At 37.6% G+C, this 15,493-nt stretch overlaps 1 protein-coding gene across 1 annotated transcript; it reads left to right on the forward strand.

Moving 5' to 3' along the window:
- The first annotated feature begins 8,448 nt into the window (after nt 1-8,448).
- LOC115739403 (polyadenylate-binding protein 2) lies at nt 8,449-15,277 on the forward strand. Its single transcript, XM_030672475.2, has 6 exons — nt 8,449-8,641; nt 8,808-8,910; nt 9,613-9,683; nt 14,020-14,211; nt 14,768-14,895; nt 14,972-15,277. The coding sequence occupies exons 1-6, from the start codon at nt 8,519-8,521 to the stop codon at nt 15,018-15,020; spliced, it is 666 nt and encodes a 221-aa protein (XP_030528335.1). The 5' UTR covers nt 8,449-8,518; the 3' UTR covers nt 15,021-15,277.
- The last annotated feature ends 216 nt before the right edge of the window (nt 15,278-15,493 follow it).

Genomic DNA, 15,493 nt, shown 5'->3' on the forward strand with positions numbered 1-15,493 from the left:
GAAATGCTATGGGAGTAAATAAGTTGTCCTTGAGAAATGCTATAGGTAGTTCTGTCACTAAAATTAAGCATATGGATCGAAGCTGATCGTTCCTAAAGGTACGAGGATCAAAAGCGTAATTTAACTTTCAAAACTTATGCGCATAACTTCCATGTTTGATGGTTCAGCAATTTCCGGTGAATTTTGATCGACTATCTTTTATGGAAAGGCTAATATTATTGCCAAAGAAGAGTACCAAAATGAGAATTACAACCAAACAAAGTACAAGGTTCAAAAGCGAAATACTCAATAAGACAGGGAACAAAGTGCAAATTCGCCATGGTGGGCTCCATATGGCACCGTCGGCTATGATCGACCCGATCTATATGGATCTAGATCTAGGCCCTTATCCTCTTGTACATTGGATGCGATTCTAATCACAAATTGTTTATCTATAAAACTATTACATGAGGAGACAAATTTCTCGTGATATAAAAGAAATATAATGTGTTGAATGGTCATATGGGTGCCGTTGAGCTGCGATTTTGATCGGCGTCAAACTAAGAAGATGACGAGCTTCCATAAGAATTGGGGCACTCCCCCTCGAAAAATGGATAGCGAGACAAAAGTGCCTTATCGTCTTGGCCGTTGGCTTGGCTTGTCTACATTGTTTCTATTCATCATGAACTAATAATTCGACGTGACAAACCAACTAATAGAGAAATTCTCGCTTCAATTAGTACACTAGACATATGATTTGTGACCTTTAGGTGCTCCTCGCCCTATCATCTTTACCTCAATCAACGACCGAACATCACGTGCCATCGAGCTGATTTCTTTGGGTCTGCTCCCTGTAAAAAGCAGAGTTGACATTGACTGGTTGTGTGATCTCGCTTCGAGGAAATGGGAAATGCTCGAGTCAACCCAGGTTTTCTCCGCAGAAGTTCCACGTTCATCTCATGTTCAGTTCGGATATGAACATCGGAAACTGTCTAGACAATTCACAAACACACGACTTTTCCTTGGATGTTGTCGTGGATCGTGTTTCATGTTTTGGACTGTGCTCACTTGACTTTACTAGTGCGACAAGAGATTCATTTTCCTTCCAACTGTTCCGACATAGTTCAACTATTAGATCTAAGAATAAGTATACCAGCGTGATTGAGTCTCTTGAAACATTTAATAAGTGCATGCTAAAACTATTAGGCCCCAACGACCGTCGCCGGCCCTTTACGGCGATTGGCAACAGTGGCGTCAGCCCACGGGCGAGGGCTTGTGGCTCCTTTTTTTTCAACTTGGGTTTTCAAAAAAGTATATCGTTTTAGAGTAATTATGTAAGATTTAATAACAAAATATAAAAATAACAAGTGACAAAGAGTAAATGATAAAAGAAATACCTCATCGGCATTTTTCGTTAGCCAAATATATAGAGCTTACGGAAGAACATAATTGCACGAGTTTAGTAAATCCTAAGATTTGATTGCACTTTTTAAAAAAAAAAATTAGGACTCAATCGTACTTTTGTGATAAGTTTTAGGGTTTCTGATACACTTATTTATTAGATTTACGTGCTCTTTATATACATATTTATATGCTTTAAAACATGTAGTTTCCATCCATTTATTAATTTAAGGTTTGGACTTGGACTGTCTAACATATTTTATGATCCCACCTCTTATGGTAGACCAAATTACCCTTTTTGACTCCATAACCAGAATGGAGTACATTTAGATATGCAAGCCTGAACATTTTGTATCATTGGTGAAAGTAACTTCTAAACATAGATCTTCATGCCATCCTTAGACTATGTTTGGACGAGAGGGAGGGGAAGGAAGACAAAAGAAAATGACATGAACTTTGGATTTTTCCTCCTCTCCATTCTCACAAAAAGTTTTACAAATTTTTCATATTTTTCCACAAATTTTCATTCCCTTCATTTTTCCTCATTTTCCAACTAAAGCCAAGGCACGATTTTTCAGCCTACAAAGATTGAAGGGTGACGAGGCGTTATCTACCATAATTGTAGCTAGATTCACCAATGGCAATAATGAACCCCAAGGATAGGTCTATTTTAGCTGACATTCCTCAATGATAACAGTGCTTAAACATGAATAACCATTTTTCCTCAGCAACCTATAATCTCGGGTGATATCGCAAACCGATACACTTATGACAAATTTATCTTTGTCAATTTTCATTTAATTTTACCTTCAAGTTACTGAGTTAGATAACATGTGGTAGTTGATGGGTATACAATTTTGGGGTGTTTACACGCTATTTATCACATGTGTACCGGTTGGGGTTTTTTGTTCTATTAACCCAATTTAATAGAAATTAACAGAGGGCAAACTTATTACATATGTTTTTGGTTGTTAAAAAATTAGTTTTTGGTAAATTTGTCACAAGTGTACTAATTTGAAATTCTTTGTGATAAAAAAAAATTAATTTGAGGTAAACTTATCACATGTGTATCGGTTTGAGATTTTTTGTGTTATTAACTCTTGTTCAAATTGATCATAAAATACTATTCTTGAAAACTCATTATTACATGAGGCTGGAAGGACGTAAATATCCCTATCTAAGTGTGCCAAATAGTAACATGGCTCGTTCAATTTCAAAACAAATCATGGATCTCCCAATAACATCATTTAGTCAATTGCAAAAGCATGCACATTACAAATTATTTGATAATAATATTCAAAGGACTTAATTAAATGTTATTTGATTTCGAAACCCAAACTGTGAAAACCCTTTTTCCACTATAGCTGCTCACGCTCCAAAATGGCGACTCCGCTAAGGGCTCATTAGCGATAGCTATCCACAGGGTTCGAGCTACAAGTGGTTTTTCAGTTAAGTCATGCAATAATGTCAAAAATTCACATGTTGTCTATGCCTGATTGTTCTCTTCACTTTAACTACTTCGTGTTGTTACTTCTATTATAGTCAATTGTTTATTTACTTTATCCATGTTTTTTGTTGTTAATTCTGAAATTATTGTGCATAGACTAGTTAAAATGGATCATAAACTCATTTATTAACTTATATATCATGGGTTGGATTGATATATGCGTTAGTTGTATTCAATAAATGTAAAAAAGGGGTTCACAACTAAATTAAACCAAACTCACCTTTACGATTTTGTCTTTATTATCTATTGCGCTTACTTACTCCATACTCTCACATCGGTTTATGTATGATTTTTTCTAGACTGGATAAATCTGAAAGTGTCATAGTAATATGAATAGGATCGGGAATGAGTTGGATATGTTGGGATTCAGAGCACAACCACAACAAATTAAAGCGTAAAGCGAGAGAGAGAAATTAACATAAGATTTATCCTAGTTCACCTTAAGTTATGGCTACATCCAGCAGACGATTTCATTATAATTAGCACATCATACCTCTCGTTACACCACTCAATTACAAGGAAAAAAAGTATTTATAGCAATATCTATTCATAAACCGAAGCCCAATGAAAAAAAAATATGGACTCAAACTATAAAAGCCCTCTAGCGGGTCAAGGGCGCTGCCCTCGTGACCCCGTTTGCTCACCTTGAAGTGCGACCCACGTGTCTTCTTGTCAATAGAAAATATGAACCACACCCTAATAGGATATGAGTTAGATCGGGTATGGATCACTAGATTTATATTGCTTGAAAATGGGTCAAAACGTGTTAAATGAGTATATTTGGGTCAGTCCATTTTTGACCCAACCCTACCCACTAGCTTGACAGGTCTAATTGCACATGATCTGATCACAAGATTACATTGCATTCACGTACATAACAAATGGTCGGACCTAGACCGGCTAGGAGCCCTTAGGTTAGAAGGAGGGTGATTAACCTACAACTGTCGTGATAAGTGCGACCGGAAGCGTGAAAACCGTCAGCTCATCTCCTCTCGTTCGTTGACCCAAGGATCGGGAAGGATTGAGGTGGAAACCGTTATACCCACGTATTAGCATTGCCTAGTCCAGCAATCCACCACGGTTTGTGCACCAATTTTTACTAGGTTTTGTAATACTTCCACTGTGAATGTAGTACTGCATGGTCAGTACAGAGATCTTCATCAAGGTAAACCTCTCTTGAATTTTTTAGTTATACTCTTATTAAGTCGTGAAAGCATAGATCCTGAAAACCACCATGGTTTCCGAAGTCCGATCCAAACTAGATCTAAGACCAGAATGGCACGAGAAAGATCCTCGGTCACCGGCGCCCACTTCCTCGCCTTTGAACAGAACTTCAGGGACCTCTCGGCTAAGTTCAACAAGATTTTGCGATCGTTTCTTCTAGTATGGCCACGCACTTCGAGACAAACGAAGCTGCTGGTGGAGCGCCTCCTGTGGCGATACCGGTTAAAGGATCAGACCTCTCCAGACCATGGGAGGGGACAACAACTCACGAGCTTCCAGAAGTCGAAAGACGAAGAGGAGAGGAAAAGGGGAAGCTGAAGAGAAAAAGGTTGGCCCGCCTCCAAGAAGAGATCAAAGCCATTGGGAGGCTGGGCGATGTAACCAAAACTCGCTTTGAGGATATGAGATGATTCTTCACTAACATTAAGATCCCAGAAAAGCTCGAGCTACCAGAGTTCGACAAGTACGTACAATGGTACCTGTTGTCCAGTGACTCACCTGAGGCTCTTTGGAATGAAAATGACTGCTATCGAAGAAGCCCAAGCTGATGCACCAGACCTGTCAAGAAAGCCACCCTAGTTCGGTGCTTCGATGGTTTTCCCAGTTGGTCCCGAGTAGTGACCTCTTCGCATGGAATGACCGTGTCGAAGTGTTTGTCCAGTAGTACCGATTCAGCATAGAGATCGCTCCTACTCGTTAGGACATGGAGAAATTGCCAAGTACTAGCTTGAGTAGGCCGTCCAAGTCGGACCTCCCATTCATTGATGATGATAAGGAGATGATTTTCAATATCTTCATGAAAACTCCTCAAGGCCCCTTACTATAGACTAATGGCCTCCTCCAACTTTGCAACCCTAGCGACTACCGGAGAGAGGATTGACGATGGTCTCTCCACACGGGTCAGATTCAAGAGATGTTGAAGCCTCTAAGGAAATCCATTTGAGAAAAGGCAAGGGAAAGGAACCAGCGGCGAGCATTATCCAACAAACTCCCCAGATGCAGAAGCCTTTCGCCATCGTAGTGCAGAATCACAAGGGTGGTGGCTCGGCTCCTCTAACCAGGATAACAACCCGCGCTGGAACCATCGAAAGTTCGCTCCACTCAAGTTTCAAGCTCCGCCGTAGAGTGCAAGATCTTCAGGATACTAAGAAACATGGAGTTTTGACTTTGAACAAGAAGAGCAAAAGCCACATGTCATGAATTCAATATTCATGTCAAGAAAAGAGGATCTCTTAGATGGAGTTCTTCGGGGTGCTTATGGACAACGTTTCTGTCCATCCAAGTCAATCACCGTATGCAAAATGTTATCATATAGAAAAAGAAAATACGAGAAAATTATTATGCTTGATACGTGATGATTGATTCGAGTGGACTGTGATAGAATGCTCAAAAAGCGCCTGAAAATTCCTAGAGAAGAGAAAAGCTAATTCTAATCTATACAAGAGACGATACCACACCATTTGAACATCAGAAATTGCCCTATGTAACTCTTGAAGAATGGCATATTTATTGGTTGTGGGCTTCATAGGACTTTGGACACAGATCAAGTTTTAATTAGAGAACGATGATGGTGTTGGTTGAAGGAGAGAGACAAGCCCAAAACATTTTTATGGGCTCCTTTAACTTGACCAAGAATTGCCAAAGAAGCCTTCCAACGCTGGACCCAAGAATTAACTGCTTTTATTTTCTATTAAGATATTAAATGCAATTTGTCATGTTTCACCCGTTTAGAACTTTCTATCTCAATCACTTTTTAAACAATCAATTTACACTTTGAGCTTTCCTACTAAAAGTGGACTCCAATAATGTGCCTAACAAGAAGTTATTGCTTGGTTTATAAATCGTATAACCCCAAATGCATCTACCCCATTGATCATTTAGGTCCCACGATTAACTTTTCTCCCCGACAAAGGACCGTGATCTGATATGAGACTTTGATTTTTTGTGCATAGTGGGAACTAAGTGCCGCCCAAACAGAATGCTACCACATGGGAGCCACCTTTTGAATCTTGTAAGGGCAAAGTGTTCCACGGTGGGATGCATCTCTTGGAGTCATGGAGCCACCTCTAGAATCCTACTAATGCAGCCATCCATGTATTTCGACAGGATTAGCTATATTGCATGCATTACCGAATAGCATCCGTTTGATGTATTATTGATTAGCATTTCCTGTCGCAAGAATATGTAATGAACAACTTGCTTAGCAACATTGATTGCAGGTCTATTTGGATTGGGGAGATAGCAAATCGAGGTCCAATTTCGAGGCGTTTCATTTTTCTACATCCGTTTAGGTTATTGAAGTGATAAGGTGGTTTGAAAATTAAATTAGAGAAATTTCGAGGATCAATTTATTTAACAAGAGGAGAATGTGACAAGTTTGATGTTTTTGTGACTGATTAAAAGGTGACTCTTACCTTGTGTCTGTTGCTGCTTTTGTAGGTCCGTCACATGGAATGAGATCCGAGAATGTAACACTCGGTTTCCATGCAAGAAGTATACGGAGTTATCTTTGGATTAACTATGAAATCTCACATCATCTTTGCTTTCATTGTACGATTTGAAGAATTTGGATAGGATGAATACAGATTACAATTCATTAGAGAAGGCTGGCAATTAAAAGAACGTTTGATTTTTAAAAGAGTGCTCCGAGACTCTCGGTAAGTATAGAAAATAAGAAAACGGCTGATTTTTAAAGTATTTATTATCATATGTCACGAGAAAAGTCAACACATTAACACGTATAACCTTTTCTTAAGTGCCCTTGAATTACTCTTTAACAAGTTAATTTAATAAATAACCGCATCTATTAATCTAAACTAATGGTTTTATTTCTTAGTAATCTGAATCACCCAACTTGCCTCTTTCATCCCTAAGTAAATCAATCTTACACAAATTAACCGTCTCACACAAATTAACGTCAAATTTGTAACCTAAAAATAGTTAGAACAAAAATCTCGACGTGTTAGTAATAATAACTCCCGTCCTGGTTATGTTAATTGCTAATTATTTTACTTGACGCTTGAATTTGTCATTTCAATGATACTATTAGTAATGTAATATTGTGATACGATAACACCTAAAATGATTAACCTTATATTGCAATCTTCAACATATTTTTAAATTGTCAAATTATATAGTAGACTTATCATAAATGAATAAACAAACATATATGGATATTTGATATAATCAAGTTTGTTATGGAGTATTCAACTCATGATTAGCTATCAAAGTTATAATAATCATACTCCTCCTGCTTATAATTTCAGGGCCATTTTGGAAATTATGGTATTACAAAAATGAATAAGCAAACATATATGGATATTTGATATGATCAAACTTGTTATGGATTATTAAACTCATGAGTCGCTATCAAAGCGATAATAATCATATTCCTCGTGCTTTTAATTTCAGGGGCATTTTGGGAATTATGAAATTATTCCTCTCTTGTGTATGTTATTTGTGAAAGGGTCAATACCACAAATAGCCTTAAACTAGTGCATCCGTGACAAATTTACCTCAAACTATTTTTTTTACTCCCATAAATTTCAAGTTGGTATCCTTGTGATAGATTTATCCCAAACTATTTTTGACCATCAAAAACCCTAAATTAGTAAAACTGTGATAAATTCACCCAAAACTAATTTCTTTTACCACAAAAAATCCCAAATTGGTATACATATGACAAATTTGCCCTATGTTAGTTTCCGTTAAATTGAGTTAATACCATAAAAAACCGCAACTTGATACATCTATAACAAACAGAGGGTTACATATACACCCCACAATTGTCATGTGTTATCCAACTTAGCAATTTGATGGTAAAATTTAACGAAAACTAACGGAGGGTAATTACGGTTGTACTAGTTTTGGGTAGATTTGTCATGGGTGAATCAGTTTGAAATTTTGGTTGGTCAAAAAATAATTTGGGGTAAATTTGTTATACATATACCAATTTGAGATTTTTGGTGGCACTAATTCTTCGTGAAAATAGATTGTGGAGCCTTATTCAAATAACTACAATCAAAACGAGCTATTAATATTTATTGTATCGCGTTTCTTAAACTCTTCCACGGTAAATATTATGGTTTTCTCTCTAGGCGACACATGTGCATCAAGGCAAATTTCATTTAAAAAGAACAATTTTAATTTTTGCATTCGGATTTTAGCCTTTTTTTCGTACCAAAGAAAAAAAAAAGAAAACGATTATATTTAATTCATATTATTTAATTAGATTTGATTCTTCAATTTCCTAAGAAATCTCAAATTCTTCTTTTTCTGGAAAAAAAAAAAGAAAAGAAAAGAAAAAGGAAAAAATCAAAATCGTCCTAAACCTTCCATCTCCTTAATCAAATTCAGCTGGGGCTTCGGGGAGGGTTTGAGAGAGAGAGAGAGAGAGAGAGAGTGAGGATGGAAGAAGAAGAGCACGAGGTGTACGGCGGAGAGATACCCGTGGAGGGCGAGTTGGAGGGCGACGTGGACTCTCACCACGCCGACGTCGACATGTCCACCGCCGATGACGACGCCGTCAAGGTATCTCTCTCTCTCTCTCTCTCTCTCGATCGGTCTCGATATCGATGCCTGCGTAGTTTTGTGGTCGTTTGTGTTGTTTGATCGTCGGAAGATGCTCTTGGTCCTGGATGTTGCTTCTGTGTGTGTGTGTGTGTGTGTGTTTTTTTTTAATGGTGGAACAACGCAGGAGCTGGATGAGATGAAGAAGAGGCTGAAGGAAATGGAAGAGGAGGCTGCTGCTCTCCGTGAGATGCAGGCCAAGGTCGAGAAGGAAATGGGTGCTGTTCAAGGTCTCCTTTTTATTTTATTTTCAGGCTTTTTTTCTAGGGTTATTTGATTGATATCAGGGCTTTCTTGGATATCCTAACCCTTGATTTGTGGATGCTGAAGTCTGATAGAAGAACAGGCTCTTGCTGTTTCGATTGTTCTTTCTCTTGTTGTCTTGTAATTCTGTTGGTTATTTGCAGTAGCTTATTCTTGCTGGAATTTGTTCTCTTTTGTCTGCTTGATGCTTTATCTCGTCGATTTCGTCAGTTGTGTTGGATATTGGCGTGAGGATGGAACACCTTTCTCTTTTGCAATATCGGTTTCGTAGCATTGACTTAATAAGTGTGATTTGCTCCTATACTATATTCAGAGAATTATCTGGATGGAGAGAAAATGAGCCATTACTTTTAGAAGACTTACTGATTCCACCAGCATGCTTTTCGATTAATACCTACTTTTTCTTTCTCTGGATGATGGAGAGTCTGTCCAAGTCATTGTATGCATGCTTATCTGCAATTATCACTTTGGGCATTGAAATTACGCACATATTATGCTCGGTTTATCATTTATGAGACCTTGTTTGACTGTTTATTTGTTTGTGTTTTCTAGACAATCAAATGTATATTCTAAGATCCATTTTTGGAACTCTGCCTGAACTAGTGAACACAACTGTTTTCTTTTTACTGCTGTGTTGATGCTATCTGGTGATTGTCTCAATATTACAGATCCCGCTAGTGCAGCTGCTTCTCAAGCAAGCAAGGAGGAAGTTGATAACAGATCTGTGTTTGTTGGAAATGTGAGTTTGACAGTTATTTCTTGGTAATTTGTAGGCTATCTTGATAAGGATTTTCTTGATGAAAGATGTGGGCTCGGGTTAGCTATTGTAGTTTGCTTTTGTACTTTGAAATGTTCGAGGGTTAGTATGCGAGTTTGATTTTTCTTTTTAAATATTCAAGTTATTTTCACCATTCGGACACGTATCTTCATTTTCTGGTGATTATGATGATTCTGACAATTCTCTGATGTTTTTTCATCATGATATTTCCTTCAATACATTTCGCACTTTATCCATTTTTTTGTTAATGGGATGGATTTCTTATATTCTATTGTATATACTTCTACGTGATAATTTCCTCAGTTCATGTTTGTCTGTGCTCACACATTTTCTTGAAACGTGAGCAGGAAATTTCACTTATTACTGTTACTCTTTTTTGGAAAGAATAAGAACTTTATTGAAATAGAACGTAATAACAAAGATGGTTGTTTTCCTGAAGGTTCTCTCTTTTTCCTTCCAAGAATAACATTTCTGGGTATGGAGGTTATTGACTATTGCAACCCCACATTTGCAATTTAAATGATATACATCTGTGCTTGGAAAAATATTCCCAGGGATGATGACAAAAGAAATTCAGAACGATGATCTCAGATCTAAATGTGAAGATCTCTGGTTATCTTTAAAGATAACAAAGGAATTGTAACCACGCACGTTGTGACGATCTTGTTTTGGTTTGCTTGTGAATGGGTTGCTAATGGTGGAAGATGGTTATATTCGTAGTTGCAGTTGAATAAATTTTGTTTGCTATGGTTGTTAGTGGTGGCGTAGTGTTTAATTTTAGTTTTCGTTTTGTTACTTGTTTTTAGTTTGTAGCCAATGGTTATTTAGTTCCGGTTGCTAGACTTCCTTTAGTAATATTTTGGCGTAAGACATAAAACTAGCACGTGTCACTTAAAGTCTTTCAGTCATCTATTTTTTGGGAGTGCATGTTAGGTTTCGATTTTAACCTAATGATCTAAGATAAAAGATGACATTACGAGGGTATATTGCAAATTTGGCAATGAACTTTCAACATAATCCTACTATTGTTCTCTCTCTTTCTCTCACACACATGCATGCGTAGCTTGCTGCTTTCCTCACCATGCTGATGTTCTTCTCTCATTCTGTCGATCCATTGCACGAACTCTCTTGTAGAGTCACTGGTAGTGAGCAAGCTATCTTATCTCATCCTAACATACGCTAGTTTCGTGTTCATCCTAACACACACTAGTTTCTTGCAACTTCTGAATTTCAAGCTTCATTTAATTTTCCAAGATATAAATGTCATATAAATTTTCTCGTAATATCTTATGTTTTATTTTAAAATTCTGATGGGAAAACAGTAAATTCCTTTTTTTTAAGGCCAAACAAATGGAATGCAAAGAGTAATTGTTGTTTTCAATTCTAGGTTACCAGGATCTTCCTCTTTCATAATACTCTAATCCTGAGGTCAGCTGCCGAAGTTGTAGATGGGATCTCTTTTCAAAAGTCTTGAGACAAGAATCTTGCTCACTACTAGTGAGGATAGAGGATAAGCCGGCTTTTTATCAGAAAATTATATGTGCATATTCGAGTTAAAAAAACTATGCATTACCTGGTTTTTCTGATCTTATCTGCTTCGTGACTTAGATGAGGTTGCCCTGCGATCTTATGGTTCTACGATTGTCTTTTTTATTCCCTCATGTGTGTATCTTCCTGACATTTTCTTTTTCAGGCCTGTGAAACTAGATCTTTAAATTGCGGTTCTCTTACGTTTGCTCATACGTAACAGAGAGTTGCCTGCATTTCATTTTGACTTGACCACAATGCTATGTCTGTCAACCTTAAGAGTTATGGTTGATGTCATGTTTCACTGTGATTGCAGGTTTCTCATTCTTCAAGTTGTCTGTATAGATTGAGCAGGAATCTTTTCACTGTCTTTTGAGCCAGAGTTGATTTTGCATTAGTTGAATAGATGTGGGGAAAAATAATTGAAGTTGCAAAATCATATGACAGAAAAAAGAACAAAAGATTTTGAAGAAAAAGAGCATAGAGTTTCTGTTGTGTGGGCGAAAAAATGTGCGCTGTGGAGGAAAAAGAACCAACAAGAGAAAAAAAAAAGAGGAAAAGGGAAGATGCAAAAAGAAAAGAAAAGAAATACAAGAATGAATAAAAAAAAATGCAAAACAATTGGCGCAAGGAGAAAGAGTAGAATTTTGAAAGTCGAGGACTGGAATATTTGAAAAGAATGTTCTGTATTTGAGAGAGATGTTAGATGGCTCTAAAATAATCGATGAGCCGAGCTAAGCAAGTCAGTGAGGGGTTATTAGGACTTGCATAGAATCTACGGGCTCTCATACTCTTGCTACTGTTCGTGGTGGTGGCGGTGGTGTGTTGGTGCTGTTGCCGTTGAATTGGCCTCAGGACTTCTGGTGATATAGCGGACCTGGTGAGGAGTGTTCGGTTGTGTCTTCCTCGTGTCCTTAATCTATTGTTTTATATTTATGACAGTTCTACTCTGAACTATCGATTGGATTTGCTCACCTCAATAGACCTATGTGTTATTCCTCTGTACAGTAGTTGATCATCTAATGACATTGGACCCTACTCAGTGGATTATTTGTTCTGGTTTACCCTTTTCTTTTTCTTAGAAAAGGAAAACTGTTATTGGGGAGCTTTTGCAATCTGGCCTTTTAGGCGAGTAGAGTGAAAATATCATAGTTATTTTTTCCTGAAAGAGCTATTTGGAGCTTTCTTAATTTTTCATGTCGCCGACGGAAAACCTTTGGAGATTCGACTGAATTTTATTATGTTTGGCTTCTTGAAAAAATTGTTGAGATTCTGCCTTCATCTTCATTTGTGCCGTGTGGGAGGTATAATATTTTGGGAAAATACCAAAAACAACCTTATGTTGCTCAATGACCAGTTACATACTTTTTACTTTTGAATATATGAAATACATACAGAGTTTTATCTTTGGAGACCACTTTGCACCTTCACATCAATTGTCCTTGGGTTGCTCTTTATGAAAATCTCGTTTTTTTTATCCGAAAATGCCCATCCTTAAATCTTAAATTCTCACAGCCACCGAAACCACTCAAAGCCAACTAACCTTGAGCAAGATGCTAAAATGAGTTTTCAAGGGGGGCAATTAGGCCTTTCCAATTTGAGATTTTGCTTGGAGGTATATGAACTATATTTGCAAAAATAGAGGGTATATTAGTAGTCATTGGGCCAAAAGTAATGTTCATTTTTTTTTTTTGTATTTTCCCTAAATTTTTGTCACAGGACTAACTGTAAACTTTTTCTGAAAAGATTATGCTGGTCGACTGTTTCTGTTTCGGAGTAGAATGTCTTTGGTATTTGTCTGTTTTCTAGGTTTATGCAGGTGCCTTAGCCTTTTGTTCCTTGGTTTAAGTAATTATTGTTTTGAGACCTTAAACAACCTCCTCAGAGCAAGGAATGAGCATGTCATGGACTCATGCCCCCGTGATGATGATTCTTTGACCTTTAGAACCTATTAGTCTATTCTGCTTCTTCAGAACACATTCTTTATGCTCTGTCACCCACCTGCAAGTTGTCACTGACGGCCTACACTTTACATGTTTAATTTTGGCTACAGACTGTTCAGTCCACTTGAGAATGTGTTCTTTATTCTGAATTTATTAACTGGGTTTTGGATTTGGAGGATGTGCATAGATGATCTTGAAGTTTGCTGGATATATAGAACGCAAGCTATACGTGTTGCGTACACCTTGAGGGGCTGTGTTTGAAGTTCCATGTTTGGAGTTGACATAAGATGATGGCTGTCTGCAAATGGCGGTTGGAAAAGAGGAAAACTAAGATTTAGTTTACTTCTTCCCACTTTGTAGGTACTAGAAAGATAAGCTCGGTTGATGCCTTAAATTCTCTTCACGATGAGCTAGACTTGAAAGATTGGTTCGATTGTTAAGGAGCATTAATAGAACTTGCTAAATCTGTTGAATGTGCTTTCCAATGGACTGGAGATAATTCTCTGGAACCCCCCTGATGATTAACCAGAAGGAGAGATCTCAGAATTAGTCATGAAACTATTGCCATTAAGCATGTGACTTCTGTTGATCTTTTGTCATAGGCGATGATATGGCTTCATGTGTATGTGCATTTGTGACAAAGGGACTGTCCTGAAATACTTAAAATTTTGCCTAGTAAGAGACAGTGGCTGATGTGAAAACGTCCCATGTACTGTAATGTGCATGTTGGCCGATGCTCGTTCAGAATTCGTGTTAAGTCAGTTTTCGTGTTGTTGGCTGGATGCATTGTGCCGGTGAAGGGCTCTGACTTAAAATGGTGCTTGCAGGTTGATTATGCTTGTACCCCTGAAGAAGTGCAGCAACATTTTCAATCATGTGGTACAGTCAACCGAGTGACTATTCTTACTGATAAATTTGGTCATCCAAAGGGCTTTGCTTATGTTGAGTTCCTTGAAGTTGAAGCTGTTCAGGAGGCTCTCCTCCTGAATGAATCTGAATTGCATGGACGTCAGCTGAAGGTAACTCTTCTTATTTATAATTTGAGGGATTAACCTTAGCAACATTCAAGATATTCCAGTGGCATGCCATTATTTTACAGCTCTTCTGCTGAATATGCGATACTTTAACTTCCGATGAACCATATAAGTTTGACATCTTCATCTCGTAAGACTTTTTAATTGTCCATATGTCAGAATTTGATGGCACAGCACTTGCCAGTGACCATAAGCTTGTTTTGGATAGTGTATGCTGGCTCTACTGTCATGATGGGGTTGACCTTCACATAAAATTAAGTTCCTGTTAACTAGTGTCCTCACACACTTGTCAAGTATAACTAAAATAAAATAATTCATTTCTGAAAGTAGTGGTTACACATGACACGAGAAAAGTCAGTAAATTAGAAACTCTAATATTTCCTTAATTATTTTACTGAGTGTCCATGGGACATCCTTTAACAAAACCCATATATGGTGCATTTGAAGAGGTGGATTGGGGCCGATTTCAGCATCTAGGTGATAAATTAATATTTTTTATAACAACAATTATTTGATATTTACTGCGATATGAATGACTTAGGTTTTGCCAAAACGGACCAATGTTCCTGGTATGAAGCAGTACTTCCCAAGACGCTTTAACCCGTATGCGGGTTACAGGTTCCGGAGGCCATATGTACCTCCTTATTTCTACTCTCCTTATGGATACGGGTAGGTATCTCGTTCTCCAAAGTTGTTTATCTACGGTGGGATAGTTGATTGATTCTACCGCCTCATGCTATTGCAGGAAGGTTCCTAGGTTCAGAAGGCCGGCTCGCTACATGCCTTACTACTAGAAGTCTTGTATCATCTGTTGGCGCTCTTGCGGTTCATCTAAAAGTGTGGGTACTTCCACAGTATGTTCTGGTTTCGTACGGAAGATGCATCTAGTGGTATCGCATGCTCATTAGACTCTGCTCGTATTATTATTGACCGAATGACTTCAGAGTTTTTTTTTTCTTTGGTAAAAAATGACTTAAGAGATTATATGTCTGGATTATCGGCTGTAACTTTTAGACATTTTCTCTGTGATCATAGCTAAAGATTTAAAGCAGCCTGGACAGGCATGGCTCTTTTTTTTTTCCCTCGCTTCACTTTTTTTGTGTCGCATCTCTGCTGACATAGAACAGGTTTGGTCTTCAGCTTTTCCCCGATTTCTGCTTGATTTGAAAACGGTTAATACCACGAAAAATCGCAAATTGGTACGTCAATGATAATTTTACTCTTTGTTAGTTTTCATTAAACTAGGTTATAACCATGAAGAATTTTA

Source organism: Rhodamnia argentea, chromosome 11, assembly GCF_020921035.1.
Source record: "Rhodamnia argentea isolate NSW1041297 chromosome 11, ASM2092103v1, whole genome shotgun sequence".
Taxonomy (NCBI): domain Eukaryota; kingdom Viridiplantae; phylum Streptophyta; class Magnoliopsida; order Myrtales; family Myrtaceae; genus Rhodamnia; species Rhodamnia argentea.